The 21345-nt window shown below is 39.7% G+C and overlaps 1 protein-coding gene across 4 annotated transcripts in view; it reads right to left on the minus strand.

Annotated features, from left to right (window-relative positions):
- Positions 1-3081: 3081 nt before the first annotated feature.
- The window catches only part of Npnt (nephronectin), a 72969-nt gene continuing 54705 nt past the window's right edge, over positions 3082-21345 (minus strand). For all 4 annotated transcript variants that reach the window (XM_029567422.1, XM_029567419.1, XM_029567420.1 and 1 more), the window contains 4 exons: positions 16619-16705; positions 16008-16106; positions 7406-7662; positions 3082-5664 (listed from right to left, as the gene is read on the minus strand). In XM_029567422.1, coding sequence (XP_029423282.1) covers positions 5581-5664; positions 7406-7662; positions 16008-16106; positions 16619-16705 — 527 coding nt within the window. In that variant the 3' untranslated portion in view covers positions 3082-5580. The remainder of the gene's footprint in view (positions 5665-7405; positions 7663-16007; positions 16107-16618; positions 16706-21345) is intronic.

The following is a 21345-nucleotide window of genomic DNA, read 5'->3' on the forward strand; positions in this document are numbered from 1 at the left end:
CTGGCCTGGAACTCGATATGTAGACCATGCTGGTCATGAACTCACAGAGATCTGCCTGCCTCTGTCTCCCGAGTGCTGGGATTAAAGGCGTGCACCACAATACCCAGCTTGGATTTTATTTTTCAAAGTAGTTAGCATTGTGTGATGAAACATATAAACCCCTCTTATTTGCTCTATTTAAAAAACTTTATTTTTATGTGTATGAGTGTATCGCCTGCATGTATGTAAGTGCACCCATGTCATGCAATGCCCACAGAGGTCAGAAGAGGGCATAAGATTCCCCTGGAAATGGAGTTACAGAAAGTTGTTAGCCACCATGTGGGTGCTGAGAATCGAACCCAGGTCCTCTGCAAGAGCAGTCAGTGCTCTTAACTGCTGAGTAAACTCTCCACTTCCCACCCCCCATCTAAAAACACTTTACCCTTTTCAGTGGCATTGGAGCAGACTTTCTCTAATTACTTTTGAAATGTCTAGTAGATCTTTTTGCAACATGCCTTTGAGTTCACAGAGTAGCCCTGCCCCTTGATGGTAACACGTCTTCAGCAAGTCACCCCACCTTTCTTAAACTCAGGTTGCTCATCTGTTGTGGGAAGCAATGACACCTATGTCCTTGAAATTCCATGGAATACCTTGGAATGCCATGGAAAACACTGGAAACTTGAATTTTTAGAGTGTGAATATACTGCTAGTCACACTACTATGAGTTGTTTCTCAGCATTACTAACTGCTCCTTGAAAGTTAAAACTACCCTGCTGTTTTAGATACTTTAATGCAGAGAGAAACTGCAAGAAACTACAGTAGTATGATCTGGCCATGCATGAAATAATGAAATATGTTCAGAAATCAAATGACCAGTTCTTGGTAATGCCTCATTTGTTTACCTTTTAATAAACTGACCCCATGCCGGGTGTGGTGGTGCACACCTTTAGTCCCAGTACTCTGGAGGCAGAGGCAGGTGAATCTCTGTGAGATCTAGGCCTGCCTGGTCTACATAGTGAGTTCCAGGTGGGCTGGGGCTACAGGACACCCTGTCAAAAACAAAGCAAAGCAAAACAAAACAGATAAAATGAAAAAATAAAATAATAAAATAAATTGACCCCAACAAATCAAGTTGGAGCTGTAATTCCAAGTTGCTTTCAGGTTTATATATCCTGGAGTTGCCAATTCATTTATCGCTCTAAAAAATATAGAGTTCCTGGATAACTGTCTAATTTAGATACATATACACAGAGGTATCTGTATGTATACAGTTCAATTTTTTTGAGATAGCATCTCACTATGTAGTCCAGGCTGGCCTTGAACTCATGGTCCTCCTGCCTCAACATACCCCACTTCCTCTACATTATAATTATGTATCACCAGCCTGGTCCATTTACATTTAAGTGTTCTCAGTTAAGACTTATTCTGAAGTCTTTGCTATTTGTCAGAGCAATGTTCTGCACCAAGTGGGCAAGTTTAAATATTCTATGTTCAATAATAATTTTTTCAGGTGAAAAAATATACTAATATAACTTAGTAATGTGTTATAAATGTAGATTTTACAACCATGGTCCATTAGCCTATCCAAGAGTGAATGCTAATAATAAAGGCAGCCTCTCACCCCCACCCAGTTCACTATCACTACAGCCTTGTTACTCGAACTGTGGGCCTTGGACCAGCAACACAGGTATCACCTGAGAACTGATTATGAATGGAGACTAGGGGCTGGAGAGGTGGCTCAGTGGTTAGGAGCACCCATGGTCAGTTCTCAGAACACAAATGAAAGCTAACAACCATCCATAACTCCAGTTCCAGCGGATCCGACAATCCTCTTCCGGCCTCATGGGCATTGTAGGCCTGGGTGCATTTACATACATGTAGGCAAAACACTCATACATGTAAAAAAATAAAGAAAAAAATTTTAAAGAAGAAATGGAGACTCTCATCCCTAATCTAGCCCCATTGAACTAAGGTTTAAACAAGGCTACAGGCCACTGCCAAGCAGTGATGTTCAGAAAGCACTGGTTAATGTCCTGAAGTCCACTTAGCCTTGGAACCTTTGTCATACCACGTCTTTTCAGAATACCGATTTCGCATTTATAATTTTGATAAATGTCCCTTTCTTCCTCTAGACTGAAAAAACTCCTTGGGAAATCTGCTCAGCACTGATCCCCAGGACCACAATCAATGAAAACAAATCAATGAAAGATATCTTGGGATCTCATTCACATTGCTTCCTTCAACCTCTATGGGCTTCAGCAGACTTTTGATTGAATTATCTTAGATCTCCAAGGGATTAGGAAGAATCCCCGAGAAAAGAAAGCATACTTGTTGGCTAGAGAGATGGCTCAGAGGTTGAATACTTGCTCCTCTTTCAGGGAACCTGGATTAGGTTTCCAGCATCTACATGGTGGCTCACAACCATCTGTTATTCCAGTTCCAGGAGATCTAACATCCTCTTCTGCCTTTGAAGGAACCGGTACACAGATGGTACACTTATATACATGTAGGCAAAACACTCATGCAAATAAAAAAATAAATAAAATCTTTAAAAAAAAAGCATACTTGAACTATCCAAGATTTATGTTCCCAGCAGTTAAAGAGTTCTCTGAGTATTGCGAAAAAAGAAGGTATTCAGTGTAGTCTTTATAATTCTGTGCAAGGACTTTTATTCTTGCATGGTTTCACAGATTTTATTTCTTTACCATTGTTTTTTCCCCTTACCAGGAAAAGTTATTGGACTGTGAGTGAAATGTTATAAATTAACAAAGTCACTAATAAATGACTTTTATAATGCACATATATTTAAATATTTACTTGTAGTTTATCTTGGGAGTGTTATACAACATTTTCAATGAAATTATAAAGTGTTACTAATTTGCTGAGACATAGCATCAGTTACAGTGGCCTCATTGCTCCTCCCTGTGCATGCTAATGAAAAATGCCTCATAATTTAAAACCCAGAAACTATACCAATATACTTTGTTCCCACTCTTCTAAAGCATAAAGAGGGTTCCAGCACAGGTGGCTCTTGTGAAACATCAATGGACCACATCTCCTCCCAGTCACAAAAAATCAGGGCTCAAAAAAGAAACAGACAAGTATCATTAACAGTGTTTTTTATTTACAAATATTGTTTTTATTTGACCATTTGGAAAACCACGAACATTTTCACTTTAGAAAACATTAAATAAAAAACAAGATGTTATACAGTACTTTGGATAACTTCTTCCATCAGTGTAGTGCAATGCATTATTGGCACCTAAAAGTGAATTTTTCAATTATTTTCTCCTTTCATCTTCAGCTGTGCAGTTACATGACCAAAAAGGGAATAAATCACTAAAAATGGATCTAAGAACATATTTTCTGGCCTTTACTCAAAGGCGCAAATGATTTATACCCCCATCCAGCTCTTGTTTCTACCAAATTAAATGACAAAGGACCTGTTAAAGAAACATTACCAACTTGTGGAACTTGGGAGATTCCCACTAAGAGAAAGTAAACAATGGGCTGACGACACATCAGTAGCCAAGTTAACATCACACAGAGCAGAGAATGCACCAGACAAAAAATATCTCTCTGCCCTGTGTTTCTTGGAAGGGAATGTGTGTCTCTCTAAAAAACAAATTTAAATAATCATCTACAGAATAAGGAACAGGGTCATACATTTACCCAGAAATAAAATTTAACAGTACTACATTAGGACTTTACCAAGATATGAGAATAGCTGTCATAATCTTAGAGTTGGGGTTTTTGTTTTTGTTTTAATACTGCAAGGCTGTCCATCAAGTGAAAGATATTTCAGTGAGCTTAGCATCTTCTTTTTGCCTCTTGTCCAATAAGAAGTCAAGAGAGAAATGTCCAACTTAAAGCTTAGTTCAAATTACTTATTTCTGAAGACTTTCATTATTTTATTAGGATCAAAATATCATCTAGAAGATTCTGTAACCTGGTACTTGACCTCGAAGTAAGCATATCTTACTTAACATGTATACATAATTTTTAAACAGGGGAGGGAGGGGGATGGAAGGAGGGAGGGTGGGAAAGAGATTGATTTTCACACTTCTTTTATTATAAAGGATTCTGTTTTAGCAACCGTCCCTGCCAGGAAGTGCTCCCTTACCCTCTAACCCAAGCCTGCTTCCTCCTGTTCTATTCTCAGTGCACACGGAGAACAGCTGGTGTCCCTGCTGTTGGTGCCAACCCTTCACACACTGGAAAACCATCAGTGGTTTATCCCTCAGTCTTCTCTTCTCCAGGCTGAATAATCCCAGTTCCTTTAATTTTTCATCATAGATCTTTTTTTTCCAACCCTTTAATCATCTCTGTGATTCCTAGTAAAAACAGCAGAAAATACCTTGATTACTTAATCAGAAATTAAGGGAAGTGTAAGGAGGAAGTTGAATTTTTAAAATTAGGTGCTTTTAATATATAGGCAATATTCAGGGAGGAGATGGGGTTGGGGCTTTGTGGATGTCAGAATTCCAATCTTGTCCTCTACTGGGTGCATACCATTCCAGCACACAGTGCCTGTTTCCTAGCTCAGTCGTAAGTAATGAGCTATATTTGTGATCTTGTGTCAATTTAATATGAAAACCTGTTCTGATGACCCATCCCCTACAGGTTAACTCCCAAAGTATAGAACTTTTACAAAGTCTCTTAAGAGAGAGTCACATTATAATTGTAAAAGCTGTTGGATTTAAAATGTAACATAAAACAGTAAGGGCTTTTATATGTTAACTGCAGTTTCTTGTATCCCTTAATGGTTTACTTTCTTTTGTAGTGATCAAACTCAAGGACATTAAAAAAAGTTCATTCCTTGCTGCCCCAACTGGACACCTGTACCAATTTTCTTGCTGCCAGTGTAAAGACATGGCATAGATGACATTTCACCATCTATTTTTTTTTTTTAACTCAAGAGATCACAAGCTGCCTTTTACCTTGCAACTAGAGTCTGTGAATGTTAGGAACATGTAAATACTTAATATTAATAGCACATTTACACAAAATACAGTCCTACTAACATGCGTACTCTACATAACCGCCTTTAAAAGAAAAACACAGCTAACAAGAATAAATGCTTTTTGATATGTTAAACACCCTTCCATTACAAAGTGAATGGCAGCAAAGTCAGAGTTCAGGTCAGGCCAGAACTAAAGTGAAAAGGATAAACCGGTTTCACAAGCACACTATACATCATACCATCAATACAACTCATGTACAACACTGCATGGATAACAATGGCCATTTGCACAGATTGAAAACTTCTCCCATAATGGGCTCTTAGGCACATTCTATAGCCAGGATGAAGGCTGACATAGCTCACACATGCCAAAGGCCTTCCTAAAGGAGACCTGGAGTGGAGGGTAGCACCCCAGAATGGCGTGGATGTGTCTACAGATGCCTCTGTACACCAAGGTGAGTGTCACTGTTCAGTGGGATTGCACAAAAGCAGGCCAGCAAGACCCAAGTCACCAACCAGCCTTCCTCCTGACCCGCTCTCTTCCCCTAGGCCTGATAAGAAGGAGATGAGAAGGCGAGGACTGGAAAAAGAGAAAAACAGAATGCACTGCTAGCTCTGTGGAGTTGCTAGCACTCTTCTTAGCAGTGGCCTCTTTTCAAGCTCACATCATCCAATCCAATCTCCCCCATGTGACCACGCTTTTTTTCACCTTTGAAGATGACCTAGGAGAGAACGCACATATTGGTCAAGCCTCCTCAGCCCCTTTCCGGTGCTGGCTTAACATAGCACAGCAAAGCCAACCCTTCCCCAAAACAAAGTATTGGACTTCTGACAAAATGGAAGCCCAGAACAGTCATGCAGCCTCACCTCAGGTCTGCCTGTCTCTCTGTACACACTCAGATCACTAAGCTGCTCATCAGACCACAGTACTCAGAATCAGTGACTCCTCAAATGGCATTCTAACCCTAGACTAGTTCACTGTAGGAATGCTTATAAAGTGGGCACTTGTCAAAGATGCCCAGAGTTTAGGAGGAAGAGTGTTGGTGCAATGGAAAGGTACAGAAACGAAGAGGTAAAATCTGAAGGATCAGCCATGCTCCAACCAAGACACCCTCGGTTCCTTTTCCTGACTGTATCTCTTCACCACCCAAAGCAGAAGAAAGGCACACACCACTATTCAATCACACTGCTGTTTTATCTGTGCAAAACCCAAAACTCTGCTTTGCAGTCTGCCTTCTTAGGGCAACCTTGCTTCTTACAACTGGTATTATGTAGTTCTTTTTTGTCTCACTTTGTGGTTTTTTTGTTTTGTTTTGTTTGTTTTTGTTTTGTTTTTGTTTATAGCCCAAGCTGGCCTGGACCTTGCTATGTAGACCAGGCTGACCTCAATCTCACAGAGATCTGCTTGCCTCTGCCTCCTCAATGCTAGCATTAAGGGCTTTGGTAATAAGATTTGAAACAATGTATTTTCTTGTTTTGTTTCTCCAATATAAATATTAAGTAAAAGCTAAGCAAACAGCAAAAGGTACACAAAATCTAAGAATCCTGGTGACAGCTTTAATGTAATCTGTGTTTCTAAAAGTTTCAAGAAATTCTATAAGCATTGTTTGTTGTTTCATAGTAAAAGTCTTACAAATACTTTTTGATGACATTTTTTTCCAAATTCATTCATTGTTTTGGTGGGATACCGTGGCTCATTTTCCCACTACCTATGACTTGATTACTTAAAATAAATTAAAATAAAATTTACATTCACTCAAAGCTTTCCCCATCTCCCATCTGAACAGAGTTTTCCAATCATGGATCTGGGCTCCCATCTGAGCCTGCTTAACTCTGACCTCAGAACCAAGTGCAAAAATGTATTAAAACACTTAGAATAGAAAAAGAGGGGCTAGAGAGATGATTTATCAGTAAAGAGCACTGGCTGCTCTTGCAGAAGACCTGGGTTCTGTCCCCAGCACCCACATGGGGGCTCACAACCATCTTTAACTCCAGTTCCAGGAGATCTCATGTCCTCTTCTGGCCTTCCCTAGTATGTACCCATGTGGTGCACTTACACACATGCAGGCAAAACACTTATACACATAAAACAAAAATAAATGTTTTCAAAAATAGAAAAAGAACCATTTTCACAGCAGCTTATGGTGGTAAAAGTTGGAAGTTTAAGAAACTGAAGGAAAAGAAAAGGCAGGCACAACACTCAAACCCCTTAAGTTTCTGTCAACTTAAATTTTTGAAAAATGCTTCTATTCCTCTTTTTCCCCCGATGAAAGCAGTTGGTCCTGGTCAGGTAGTAGAGGGAGTGGCAGCAAAGGCTGCAGTGAAGGATGAAGACTCAGAAAGAGGCAGTGAGTGGGGTCAGCACCCCCAGAAAAAGCATGAACCTTTGAACAGAGGAAGGCTTCTTCTAGCTCAGAGCCTAGGGCTCTTCCAGGAAAGAACTCGGTTGGAGGATCTACTTACGCTCTTGACGTCAGCCCCTCGCAGGGTGATCTGGGTTTGCCTCCAGCCATGGCCACCATTTCTTCCCCACAGGGCTGCTCCGTGGACACCATGTTTTCTCACAAACACTTGCAGGGTGCCGGAGTGCAGCCCAGTAACCTTGTGCCTGAAGGACAGGCACAGGTCCCCTGAATGCATGAGGTGGCCCAGGGGAAGCACCAAGCGAGCGGCTTTTCCACTCGTGGCTTTGGCTGCCGACACTGTCAGATACTGTCCACCTAGAATGGGAAGAGCAGGGCAGTGTGTGGGTGCTGATGCCCCTTTCCAGTACAAACACATGGTCGCGAGGGTTTTAATAAACTCCAGTCTGTAACATTCCTTAGAAACAAACTCCAGATTTTTCTGAAGACGAAAAATATAACTGCTGTAAATTCTATGTTGTTTACAAATAACACCCACTTACTTTGCTCATGGAGGGCAAAGTTAATACACAAAAATTAGTAAGCCACTCTGGGTGTGGTGGTGTGTGCCTTTAATCAGAGCACTTGGGAAGCAGAGGCAAGTGGATCTCTGTGAGATTGAAGGCAGCCTAGTTTACATAGTGAGTTCCAGGCCAGCTGTGACTACAGGGAGATCCTGTCTCAACAAACAAACAAGTTATTAAGCAAAACATTATTTCAGAGGAACATCATCAGGCATACACAGGCACTGCCGTTTACCACCTTCAGATCCTTACCCACTGTGGCTGAGCTGTCCAACACCCCAGGCTGGTTTGGTAGGAATGACCATCAATTTCCTTGGTAATTTTCTTTGTTATAATTAACCTCTATGCAATAAAGCACATAGTAATTCCAAAAACACTGTATCTGTTTATTCTTCCCTTCATTTAAAAGCACAGTCCATTGAGTGCAGAAAGACGTTTTGAAAAGTTTACTCTGCTTCTCACACAGGTACAGCTAACCCCAGGAAGGTTCCCACCAAACACTCTCTCTTCCTCAGGTATCAATTTCATTTGGAGGTTAGTGATTTAAAAAACTTGTAAGTACATATCTATTATGCGCGCGTGTGCGCACACACACACATACGTATATCTTGTTTTATCTAAGTGAACACAAAATCTTAAGAAAAACCTTCACTTTAGACATATCACCTTGGCTGTCCTCAGATCCCTAGGTCTACAGATTTTCTTTCTGTTGTTAGAGAAGTGCAATTAAAAAAAAAAGTTTGAGCAGCAGTGAAGTGGGGGTGCTGCTTCTCAAGAGAAAGTTATAAAAGTACTTTGAAACTCAATCCACATACAGATGACGTTCCCTTCGGGCAGTTTTTATCATAGCCAACTGAAAGCACACTGTAAAGTTTCAACACTGATTTATCCACAGGAATGGACAAGTGGTTGGAATGCTGAACACATGTATCTGCTGCGGTCAAACCTCATTTCCTTTTCAGTTGACAGACATACCACTGCCATCATCTTATGCTTTGTTTGTACAGACTGGTAAGACTTGGGATGTCTTCTTACTCAGTTTTTCTCTACCAAGTCCCCTTGGCACTCTCCTAGAACACAGGTGACTTTTGAATAACTGTGAATTACCCATGTTTTGGGCTAAGTGCTCCCTGCAGGCTGCAAATGACTGATGCTAGACCACCCCCTCCCCCCTGCCATGCTCCTAGGATAGAAAAGGTGTTAAGGTTATTTGTTGAATAAATGACTGATGTTCCAAAATGCAGCAAAACCCTGTCAGAAAATTGGTTGTTGACTCATGTACTGAGTCACTAACAAGCATACAGTTTATCTTCTTCCCGTCCCAACCTGAATTAACCCCCAGATTAACCCCCAAAATATATTGGCAAAGAACTTTACATACATGTTAAATGACTGCCTATAAGTCAGCTTTTGAATCACCACAGATACTGTGGTTAAGACTAAGATATAGGATTATTATAGTGAACCTTTAAGTTTTAAGAAAACAAGGATTATCTTAAGTCCTCGTGGAATGTATGTTATATCATTTTGCAAGATACTGCATGCAAACAGCAACCTAACAAATCAAGGTATCCCAAGATTCAAATAGGATGCCTTTTTTTGAGATAGGGTCTCCCTGTAGCCCCAGATGGCCTGGAACTCGCTATGTAGACCAGGCTGGCCTTGAACTCACAGAGAGGTCCATCTGTCTCTGCCTCCTGAGTGCTCTTAAGCCTGGCCCAAATAACCCTTCTCCATACACATTTAAAACTCTAAAACTGTGATGATATTCTTCCTCCACAGGGCTGCTCTCTACTAGGGTATTTGTTTGTTTGTTTTAAAAATCCTATTTATTTGTTGTGTGTAGGGAGTATATACATGCCATGGCATACATGTGGATCCCAGGGATCAAACTCAGGCCATCTTGTTTGGTGGTAAGCACCCTTACCCAGTGAGCCATCTCATAGGCCCTAGGTATTTATTTTTCTATACCATTAAGATTTTTTTTCTCCATGTAATAAAATGAAATCTTATAAAGTTGGAATAATAACTAAAAGAATTCCAAACAAGTTACCCATTAAATAAAAATTTTATTTCTGATTCCAAAATAGTGGCTTAAATGTAGATGTCTATAAAAAAATTTCATTCATCTTAAACTATTATAAGTTCTAAAGAATTGGAGGATGCTGCAAAACTTACCCCAAAAGGTAAGTATTCAAATGCTACTTATTAAAAATTGTATACTCATTGATGGTTTTGCAATTTTTAAATAATTTTTATTGAATTTTTGTGTATTTCATACATAAAATCATCTTTATACTCCCTTCCCCTTTGACACCCTCCCACAGCTACATTCCATCATTTGTATTAAGGCCTATTATGTAAAGTTAGTGTCCTGAGATGTCCTTCAGTGCAAGTTCATCCACTGGGGTTTAGTCAGCCTACCTAGAGACTCTCTCTTCAAGAAGATCTGCTATTCCTCACCCAGCAGTAATCAGCTGCCAATAATTCTTCAACTAAGATTGGGCTTGCTGTTATTTTTATGTGCACGAGTGCATTTGTTTGCGTGTATAATATATATACACCTCGTGCATGCCTGGTGTCTGCAGAGGCCTGAAGAGGGTCCAATTCCCTGAAGCTGGAATGACTGAGGGTTATGATCCAGCATATGGGTGCTGGGACCAAACCTGGGTGCTTTGCAAGAGAAACAGGTGCTCTTAACTGGTGAGTCATCTCTCCAGCTCCTAAGCCATTTTTTATATCAGCAAATATAGATACTTTTTATAGCACAAGTATGCAATTAATCATTTTGTTAACTTCATTTTATTCTCATTTAAAATTTAAAAAATTTATTGTGTGTGTGTGTGGGGGTGTGGTACTCGTGTCATAATACAAGTGTGGCAGTCAGAGGACAGCTTTGTGGAGTCAGTTTTCTCCTTCCACCTGTGTGAGTTCTGGGGATTGAACTGAAGTCATCAGGCTTTGCAGTAAGTGCTTTTACCCTCTGGGCCAGATTGCCACCTCCCATTTAGTTAGTTAGTTAGTTAGTTAGTTAGTTAGTTAGTTAGTTAGTTAGTTTGTTTGTTTTGAGACAGGGTCTTCCTGTAGCCCCAGCTGCCTGGTCACTATGTAGACCAGGCTGACTTGGATCTCACAGTGATCTGCCTGCCTCTGTCTCCCAAATGCTGGGATTAAAGGTGTGCCACCACCACACCCAGCTTCCATTTTGCTGATTTGTTTACAAATTTTTCACTTTTTCAAAGATAAAAATACTATAAAATACATAAGAAAAAATTAGAACTATTGCGACACAAAAAGTAGATAATTTTCCTCTTATATAAAAATATTTATAAATGAATGACAAAAACAAAAGAAAAATAAGACATTACAGAAAAATGACATATAAATATATGAAAAGGACAGCCTTTTACAAAAGAAAGATAAGCAAATTAAAATTAAAATGGGATGCCTTTTTCCTAAAGTTTGGTAAAGATAAAATAGAATGTAGCCTTCACCATAAATGGATTGGAGGAGCTCCTCAGCAACAATGGTGGAAACCTTTGCAGTGGTGAAATGTTGTAAGTATGTTTATTTAGTAGCAGATACTACTGAGTGGTCCATTCAGGTAACTTGTTCAAGGTCAAAACTAGTAAATGGTGCGGATAGGATTTACCTTGGGCATTCTGGCTTCAAAGTCCATGTTGTTCTTATTAACTCTTGATATTGTTAAGACAGTATCATTGAGTGAAAAACTCAAGGTGCAGAAGATGATGCCACTGTGCAAACACACCCCGAGAAACAGCCAGGAAGCTGGCTACATCTGGGGAGCGTGAATTTGAGAGGGGAATTTTTACCTGCATTGATTTATGTTTCCATTTATGTTTATTTCAAAGTTTTAAATTCTGTACTAGCCATATGTTTACATGCACACTGATGGACATGTTAAGGGTTTAAGTAAATTCTTTGCAGCCCTGAGAAGCAGACTGCGTTGATTTCATCCTGGATCACTGGAGATCAAGGCTCCAGGTCTATCCCTGCCTACAGGAGAAGGCTGCAGCCTTCAGGCAGCAGCTATTTACCATGCCTGTCAGCAGACATGTTTTCATTCTTTGGGGGACTCTTGATTTCACAGCTCACAGCTAAATTCAAGACAACGTGATGAACAAAACCTAACAGCACTAAGGACAGTTGGCAAATGTACTTATTTTATAGCTGTTTCTCAAGGCTGTAAGTTTGAGGGTTTTCTTAAAAATATTAGCATATAATTTTTTTTTTTGAGACAGGTGATCCAACTGGCCTGGAACTCACAGTGTAGACCAGGCTGACCTTGAATTCCACTTGTTTCTGCCTCCTGAGTGCTGGGACTAAAGGGAATATTATTATTTTTATTTTATGTGTATGAGTGTATTGCCTGCAGGTGTGTAAGTACAACTGTGTCATGCAATGCCTGAGGAGGTGGGAGGAAGGCGTCAGATTCTCCTGGAACTGGAGTTATGGACAGTTGTCAGCCACCATGTGGGTGCTGGGAATTGAATCTGGGTCCTCTGCAAGAATAGCTAGTGCTCTTAACTACTGATCCATCTCTCCAGCCCCAGCAAATAAAATTTTTATGAATCTGGATCTTGGATAAGAATTGCACATCATTAAAATCAGTGATAACTGAAAATCCAATACATATTCTTTTACAAATAGTATAATATAGATAGAAATGGGTAAATATTAGCTTGGAACTTGGTAAATTGCTTGTATTTCTCTCTAGTTTTTAACCTCTCTCTCTCTCTCTCTCTCTCTCTCTCTCTCTCTCTCTTCTCTCTCTCTCTCTCTCTCTCTCTCTCTCTCTCACACACACACACACACACACATTCTACCTAAACATCTACACTCTAGAGAAAAAAAAAAACAGGCATGAAAAGTAAGCTTTGGGAGTATTTCCCCATTGGTACATGGTTAGAATCCCCCAGTACACTCTAAAGAACAATTCTGCAATTGCTCTCTGACGTGCTCTGTGCTCTCCTACCCCTTTGAGCAAACTCTTTGGTCTTTCTATCCCGTCCTTCTTTCCAAGCTAAAACTTGCTCACTAATTTCTTGGGGCTACTTGGGATATTGCCCACACGAACAAGGGTCCTTCCAACTAGTTTATGAGGTTAGCCTTTAAGAGGTTAGTTAATCTCAATGGATGATTAAGCTCTTTAACAACATCTTGCCATAGGCCACCCCATCAAATGTCTCCATCAACAGAGAGCTCACCTCTCCCACATCAGCCTGATTTCTCTTTAGAAAGCTCTATTAGAAAGCTCTTTCTGAGAGTTAACCAAAATCTAAATCTCTCTGTAGTTTTCTGCCATGGCCCTACCTCTCCTCCCCTTGGAATCACAAGGAACCACTACCCTGGCTGTTTGCAAAGCAGTGCAATTCTGCTACTTCTCCAGGTTGCATATTCTGGCTTCTTCACTTGCTTTTTATAGATAAAGAAGAATATACCTTTCTAGCCAGGTCACTCTAAGTAATGTGCATTTAAGTCTTTTTCTCAGATGAAAAGAATCCTCGGAAGTGGGTCAACCACTTAACCACACTGTATTTTCCCTTCAGGAAAGTACTATAACTATAGAAACTATCCATCTTTTTGAAATAAGTGTCACAAGGTTCACTTACAATGACTTCATCAACCATTCAACTCTCAAGTCCTTCATAGTTAGGGCTCATTCACATCTCCTTTCAGCAGCTGTGGTTGGTTTCTAGACCTTGAGCCATATTCATCTTCAGAGTTCACCTTCACAGCTATAACACATTAAACTAATCTCTTGGATGATGGCTATGTCAGCACACAGTCATTCTTCTCTCCAGCTTTGAGTCAACCACAGTTAGGTCAAGTTGTCTTCAATATCTAAATTCAATATCCATTTTATCCAAGCTTGAACAAACCCCAGAGAAGCATCCTCCAGGACCCAGATGTACTCATCAGGTGTTACCCATCACCCAAGGAGCCACCACTTCCTCTCCATTTGTTCAGTTCTAACACAAACAATGACCACTTAAAACATTTTTGCCTACCGTTCTAAATTCCATGTATCTTCTACCAGGAGACAAAAAGAATTTGGGCCACAAACAGAAATGTTTGCAAATGTAACAACAATAATGTTGAATAGTAGTACACTGGTTCTAAAGTAGTGTTTTAAAAACAATTTTAGTCTATTTTACAAAGAATATCTATAAACAGAGACTGTGAACTTTCCTGAACTCAGCATGAATAATAAATACTTCACAGTGTAGCTTACTCAAAATAGCTATTCCTTATGACCATGGACAATATTCACAGCTCTGTCACTCATGGAAGCTCTGTCACTCTTTCTGCAGCAAAGTACTGCAGGTCAGCAGTCTGACATGGTCACACTTACAGGCCTGATGTACTAACTAAATGAGGCACAGGACCACATGTGATAGTGCTGTGGGCACTGAGCTGACCAAAGGCTGAATGGGGAGTACAGAGGGGTCTGGAGATAGTCAAAGACCTGGGTGTGACACTAAATTCCATTACTCTGTGGCCTTAGACTTACATAGCCTCTCTGGGGATCAATACTTCCTTTGTGAAATAAAGACAGTATCACCTGCTTCAGTGGGTGGATATGAAGATTAAATAACTTTAATGAGATGAAGAATGGGCTGGCATTACAGTGGACATTAGCATCTGTCGCATTCTCTGTTATTCATAGACACTTGTGACAATAACGAAGTGATCAAGCTCAGACTAACCTTAAATGAGTGTAAACAGAGTGGGAATGAGCACAAGTTACTCTAGGAAGTGTTACATGATTTTTATAACTAAAAGAAATCTTTAAAACCATCTCAATGGTTTGAATATTTGTATTTTCAAAAGTTTACCTTAAATTTTTATTCTAAAGTATCTTAATGCAATTCTAGAAGATCTAAAGAATGTACTATAGACTATTTAAAGCCTTGCGGCTCAAACCATGCATTGAGGAAGGACATTGTAAACACAGACATTATCCCCAGGGAACAGATTACAAGTCCCTTGGCACAGCCCCACTAACTGCACTCCCACCGAGTGGAGAGGTGCTTCTATAATAGATCCCAAGCTCACACACTAACTTATTTGTGTTCTGTGCTCTGGATACAGGACAGTATTGAGGAACTAGGCTTCTAAGGTACATACAGTGGAATACTTTTCCTTCATATCTTTTATGTTTTATTCTGGGAAGCTGAAGCCAGGAGAACAAAAAGGAAAAAAGGAAACCACTCTCTTCACCCATCCATCAAGGTGGACTTACTCATAAAAAACTTTTATTACTGAGTAGGGAAAAAAGAACCCCCTTTACTTCATGAAACTAGGAAAAATGCCTAATAAGTACTGAAAATTTACATTATTAGGCACTGTGCAGTTTACAAGTCTGTTAATTTCCCAGGGAACTATGCCCAAACCCACCTCTTTAATAATTTCCTCTTTTGGAAGAAGAGATGGTGATCTGTAATTGCTCCCTCTGGGATCAAACTTAGGGTGAATTTTCTTCTAGTTACAGCTTTGTGTAAGTTTTCATTTCCTCTATCATCTACTATTTAATCTTTATTTTAAAAATAGGAAGGGGGGCTGGAGAGATGGCTCTGCATTGGCTGTTTTTACAGAAGACCCAGGTTCGAATCCCAGCACCCACATAGTGATTAGCAACCATCTGTAACTCCAGTTCAAGGGAATTTAACACCCTCTTCTGTCCTCCACCAGCACTGCATGACACAGGTGCACTTACATACATGTAGGCAACACACTCATACACAAAAGATAAAAAATAAAATAAATCAAAGTTTTTTTTTAATGAGAAGGGAATAACTGATAAAGTAACCAGACTATTACCACAGTTGATAGACCATTACAGTATTTCATTTATTTTTAGGAACAGAGTACTATAAGTACCTTGAAAATTATATGCTATAATGAGTCTAAATATTTTATTTACCAAGCTTTTTGAGACGAATGAGCTGGCCTTCTGATAAACTACCTGTCTCCCACAAAATACTGATCAGCGTCTAACAAGCCTGCCTCGCTTATCGAGCACCCATTATTACACAACACAGAGGCATGCAATAGTACATTTGACTGACAAAAGGAGCCAACTGTACCAGAAGGTGTGAGGCAATGTGTTTTTACCTGCTGCGTCCCTGACTGGCTCCCAGTGCGAGTCACTGTCTTTTTCTCTGATCCATCCACAAAGGCCATGGTCAAAATTACAACTGTGTACAAGAATACCTACAAGGAAATGACCAGAAGAATGATCACTCTCATCAAAGAACAACAAACACTTTGTAAACCCAAGTATTTGAGTAACAAGAGCTCTTTCCTGTCTGCACTTCATATCTGGGACCAAAAGGAAATCACACAAATCTCTTGGCAGCACCACAGCGTATATGCACCAAGCTGGGAGAATAGACACACGAATGCTGCCAACCCTGACCCTGCTGCATCACCATTTAACTATGACCTCCTTCCCCATATTCAGATACTGTTTAAATGCAATTTAAAAAATGATGAATCATAATTATTTTTGTTCAGGTGATTTAACCAATTGAGTTGTAAAAACAAAACAAAACAAAAAAGCAGAAAGACATGCCTAATTTCCCCAAATGTGACTGAATGATCTACAATTTAAAAGTTGTTTTCTTGTTATAATGAAACTCATGGTTTTATAAGCCAATTGGAAAACTTTTTCTAAAGTCATTTTCTTGAAATGAAGGGAAATAATGAAATGCAACAGTGTGTACCTGGGTCATCCTTGGCTTCATCATCTGCGCTGATTCCTCTTTCTATTTCAAATATTTCAAACAGGTCATTTGAAGGCTGCCGCGGAACTACAAAAGAGAGCTTTATGATTTGTTTGTTCCCTTTTTTATACGAAGCACTGAAAATATAGCATACTTTAACAAGGGGAAGAGGGAAAAGGCCCCCATTCATTTCACATGAGGAGTCATGAAGCTTGTTCTGCAGATTAAAAACACAGTTCTCAAAAATTCCCAAGATTCTACACAGGAAAAAGTAACAGGCTGGGGAGGTGGCTCAGTTGGTAAATTGCCTGCTGCATAAGCATGAGACCTGAGTTTAGATCTCCAGGACCCATATAAAAAGCTGGGCACAGATTTGTAACCCCAGTGCTGTGGGGACAGAGACAGGAAGACCCCCAGAGCTCACTGGCTAGCTAGCCTAGCCAAATGGACAAGCTCCAGGTTCACTGAGAGACTCTGCCTCAAACATTAAGCTGGAGGCAGTTGCTTGCAGACCGATACAGCTAGGACTGCCTGCTTTTCTGAGTTCTAACTCAAAGGCAGAGCTTTTCCTTCTTTCTGTCTTCTTTTCAGACCCAACCTTCTGGCCTACTTTAAAAGGCATGATTTTGTCTTTTCTTCTCCATCTCTGTCTTCCCAGCAGCTGCCAAGATTCACAGCTTGCCTGCCCTGCTGTTTCTCTCTCAATTTCTAATAAAATTCTCCTTGAGCATCAAGAATCAGTAAATAATTAAAAAGGTGGAAAATAATAAAACAGACCCCCTGACATTGACCTCTGGCCTCCACATGCACATATCCATGTAAACACATATATATACTACCCCCTCCACTGTACATACACACACACACACACACACACACACACACACACACACAAATAACAAGTTAAAAGTATTCATGTGGAAGATATATTTTAAAACAACTTCTAATTTCTAGCAAAAATGTTTAAGATTCATCTCTACGAAAGATACACATTATAAACTTTAACTGAAAATGCCTACAATTGCAGTGAATGGTTCAGCTTTCTAACCACAGCACCTGCTCCCCTCCAGAGAACTCTGTACACCGATGCACATTAATACATACCTATTACCATGGCCTTCCTTATTTAAGCAGGTTCCCTAACTCCTATAAGATCAAATACAGACTTCCTGGTGTAGCATTTGCAATCCACCCCACTCAATACACACTATTGTCTAAGCATGCCATTCATTCTCCCATCTTTGGCCCTGATGCTCTTTTTCCCCACTGATTAACTTGAACAAACTTTCCCTCTTCCCTCCAGACACAGCATAAATATCACTGGCTCTATGAAAACTTTCATATCCCAGGCAGACTAATTCTTCCTCATTGTTCCCAATAGTCTGTTTATATATTTCCTTTAAACACTTTTATTTATGCACACGTGTCTGTTTCTGCCTGTCTCTGAGGTCCTAGATGGTATAAATCACACCTTACTCATATGGCATTTCCAGGGCTTGATCTGGTGACAGGCACTCAGTAATCACTGAGTGAATGGGAAGATCCTGTCAGAAAACCATGTACTTTGTCAACTTGTCTCCTCAAATATAACAAGTAGGACAGGGCTTAAGAATAAGCCTCAGAAAAACTGATTCATTTATTTATTCATTCATTTGATGTGTATTTGACTTCCAACCAAATGCAGAGCCCCACGGTAGGGACATGGGAGACAGTTTAAGTGGAGTGGCAAACCCATGAAGGACAAGGATCTCATGCAGCTTGAACTCTAATGGGAGAAGATGATGTTCAACAACAACATAAATGACCAAAAAAAATTCTAGGCTTTGATAAAGGCTAGGAAGGAAAACTGCCTGAAGATGTCACAGAGAATAACTTGTGGGAATGCTGGTTGTAGGTAAGGGAATTCTTGACCCGAGGCCAGGGAGTACTCCCTTTTCTTTGCCAGAAATTCAATTAATTCTCTTTTTCTAAGGCAGACAATATGAAATGTAGAACATCATGAAACTAACATCAGTTAAAATTAAGGGCTTTTTCTCCCAATAATGTTGCTATTGTTAGCAAGAACTTTTAAAACTGACAATCTCACCAGGCATGGTGGTGCATGCTTTAAATCCCAGTACTCAGGAGGCAGAGGCAGGTAGATCTCTGTGAGATTGAGGACAGCCTGGTCTACATAGCAAGTTCCAGGCCAGCTGGGGCTACAGGGAGACCCTGCCTCAAACAAACGGAAACAAAAAGGAAAGAACCCTGACAAGCTCGTATTTGTAAAAGATGTTTTCAGATGACTGCGTCTGGATTTTTTTCCTGCTTTTGTTTCCCCTTTCATAACACACACTCATATACCCAGACAGACAGATAGGGCAAAAGCAAAGCCAAGACAGAAGACAGACAAGTTCTGTGGGTAGGACTGATCACGGGTACCTTGGGGGTGTTGAATGACTGACAGCAATTACATCCATTGACAGCTTCCCTCATTTTTGGACCCAAAGAATACCTTTGTTATTTACTAAAATTATTACAAAGTTGCAGGTGAGTTTGCTTCATTTCTTATGACATAAGTTATGAAAACATTAGAATACAACCATGCTTTTGTTCTAGTCTCAGGTAACACATAGATTATCTCTGAAACGGAATAGCTCAACTCCTGCAGTACATATTTGGGGTGCATTATGAATTTTTTCAGTCCTCTTTTTTTTCTCCATATGAAGGACTGTCAATTGGAAGATTTTTTTTTTGTTTCTTTGTTTGTTGAGGTTCTGGGGGTGCTACAAAGATTTGTTTTTGCAAAGAAGACCACGGGGGTTTTCTCTAAGGAAGAGCCATTTAATCTGAAAGAGGGAAGAGGGAAAAGGTGAATTTTCCAAGCAAAGACATAATGTCGGGGACAGGAAAGACAGAGCATTTCAGGCATCAAGTACAGAGAATGAGCTCAGAACATCCACAGAAAGGAGTACACAGTGGCCAGAGAGGCTGAGTGATGGAGCAAGTGCCACAGGATTCACTTAAAGGGAAAAGTATGTCAGATCACGTATTTGGAAAAAGGCAACCCAAAGATTTAGTCATTCACAACCTGCAGAGCACCAGATGGTTCACCAATACTTTAAACATTTAGTTTCCAAAAATTATTAAATTTAGCAGTGGATGTTCATGCACACACAGTCCAAAGAACTTACTCGCCTGATAGGCTCAGTGCCTATTGATTCTCACAGCACTGGGTGCTCCATTCTGAATGGTGCCAGGTTTTTTAATGAATTCTTTCTTCATCACACCAGTGTGTAATACTAAGAGCTTCTCACTGAAGTGTCAACAGTGGGTGCAGTACCCTGCCTGGCATATTTCATAGTATCTGAAAATATTAACTAAGGATGGAAATAGTAATTTGAGTAGTATCATCTCAACAATGTCTAAAAAAAGTTTAAGAAAAGATTAGAAAAAAGTTCTAAGAAATACCATAACATGCTAATAGTAGTAATCTGAGTGTCAAAGGAAAGGGCTGTTTCTCATTTGTTGATTCATTTATTCTTTTATAACTTTATATTTTAACATTTAGAGGCAAAAAAGATGTAAAGACAGGAGGGATCTGTGAGGACACAGCTACCTTGGAACTCCATGTCTGCTATTTGTGTCCCGATTGTTCAGAGAACTTTAGACTAAACTTGTTATCTATTGTAAGCAAGGTTATAATGCCTATGAAATTCAAATATTTTCTTTGATTCAAGAGAGATATTTTAGGGGCTGGAGAGATGGCTCAGCAGTTATGAGCACTGGATGCTCCTGCAGAGGACCAGGGGTTTGTTATCAGCTCCCAGGTGGCTGCTAACAACTCCAGTTCCAGGGGATCTGATCCCTCTTCTGGTCTCCATGGGCACTGCATACATGTGGTACACATACATATATCTAGGCAAAACACTCATACACATAACATAAAAATAAATAAATAATTTTAAAAAGAGAGCTATTTTAACTAATGCAGAACATTTACTTAAAATAACCAAAAACACAGTAGCAAGGATGGCTACTGATATGTAGTTTCTCTATTCTTCCTTGCTTTACATTTTGACTAATATTCAATTTAAATACACAATAAGCATATTTGATAAAAACAGAAACATATCTGATATTTTCTGTAGTTGGAGCATTAATTATAAGGATTAGAATAGTATAATTTTAGGGATTAGAAATAATAAGGAAAATGCTAAGAATACTCCTGTCCATTCATCTCCCTCCTTCCCTGTCACCTACTCACTGTCCATTAGCTGGATGTAAGGCACTGAAGCAAGGGATACATGCATGCCTTCACATGACCTACATTCTTGAGGTGTGTTCACATCTTTCACACTCAGAAAGAATGTCCACACACTTTAAAAAATTTCCCCAACATCTTCCTGCCATTGGGCTATATTGCACCCATAAAAACATTCTTGTTTGTTGTTTCTTACAACTATCTGTATAACTAAAATAGAGAGGGTACAGGCCTCCAAAGACACAGACAGTGGAATGAAAATATGATTACACTGGCCTAAAGGGCACAGGACGATCTCTTAATGGCTGCACAGTCCTGGGGCCCACGAACAGAAAGTCCTTCTTCCAAGAAAAGCTGGCCTAATAATGTTATTAAATTAATTTTCCCCAGGGATGTGATAATACCAATATATAGCCTATATTCATAAATGAGATTTCAAAAACAGTTGCATTTTTTTACCCAGAAGAGCTTAAGAGTAAGCACA

This window comes from Nannospalax galili, unplaced genomic scaffold, assembly GCF_000622305.1.
Source record: "Nannospalax galili isolate Female #2095 unplaced genomic scaffold, S.galili_v1.0 scaffold41, whole genome shotgun sequence".
Classification (NCBI taxonomy): Eukaryota; Metazoa; Chordata; class Mammalia; order Rodentia; family Spalacidae; genus Nannospalax; species Nannospalax galili.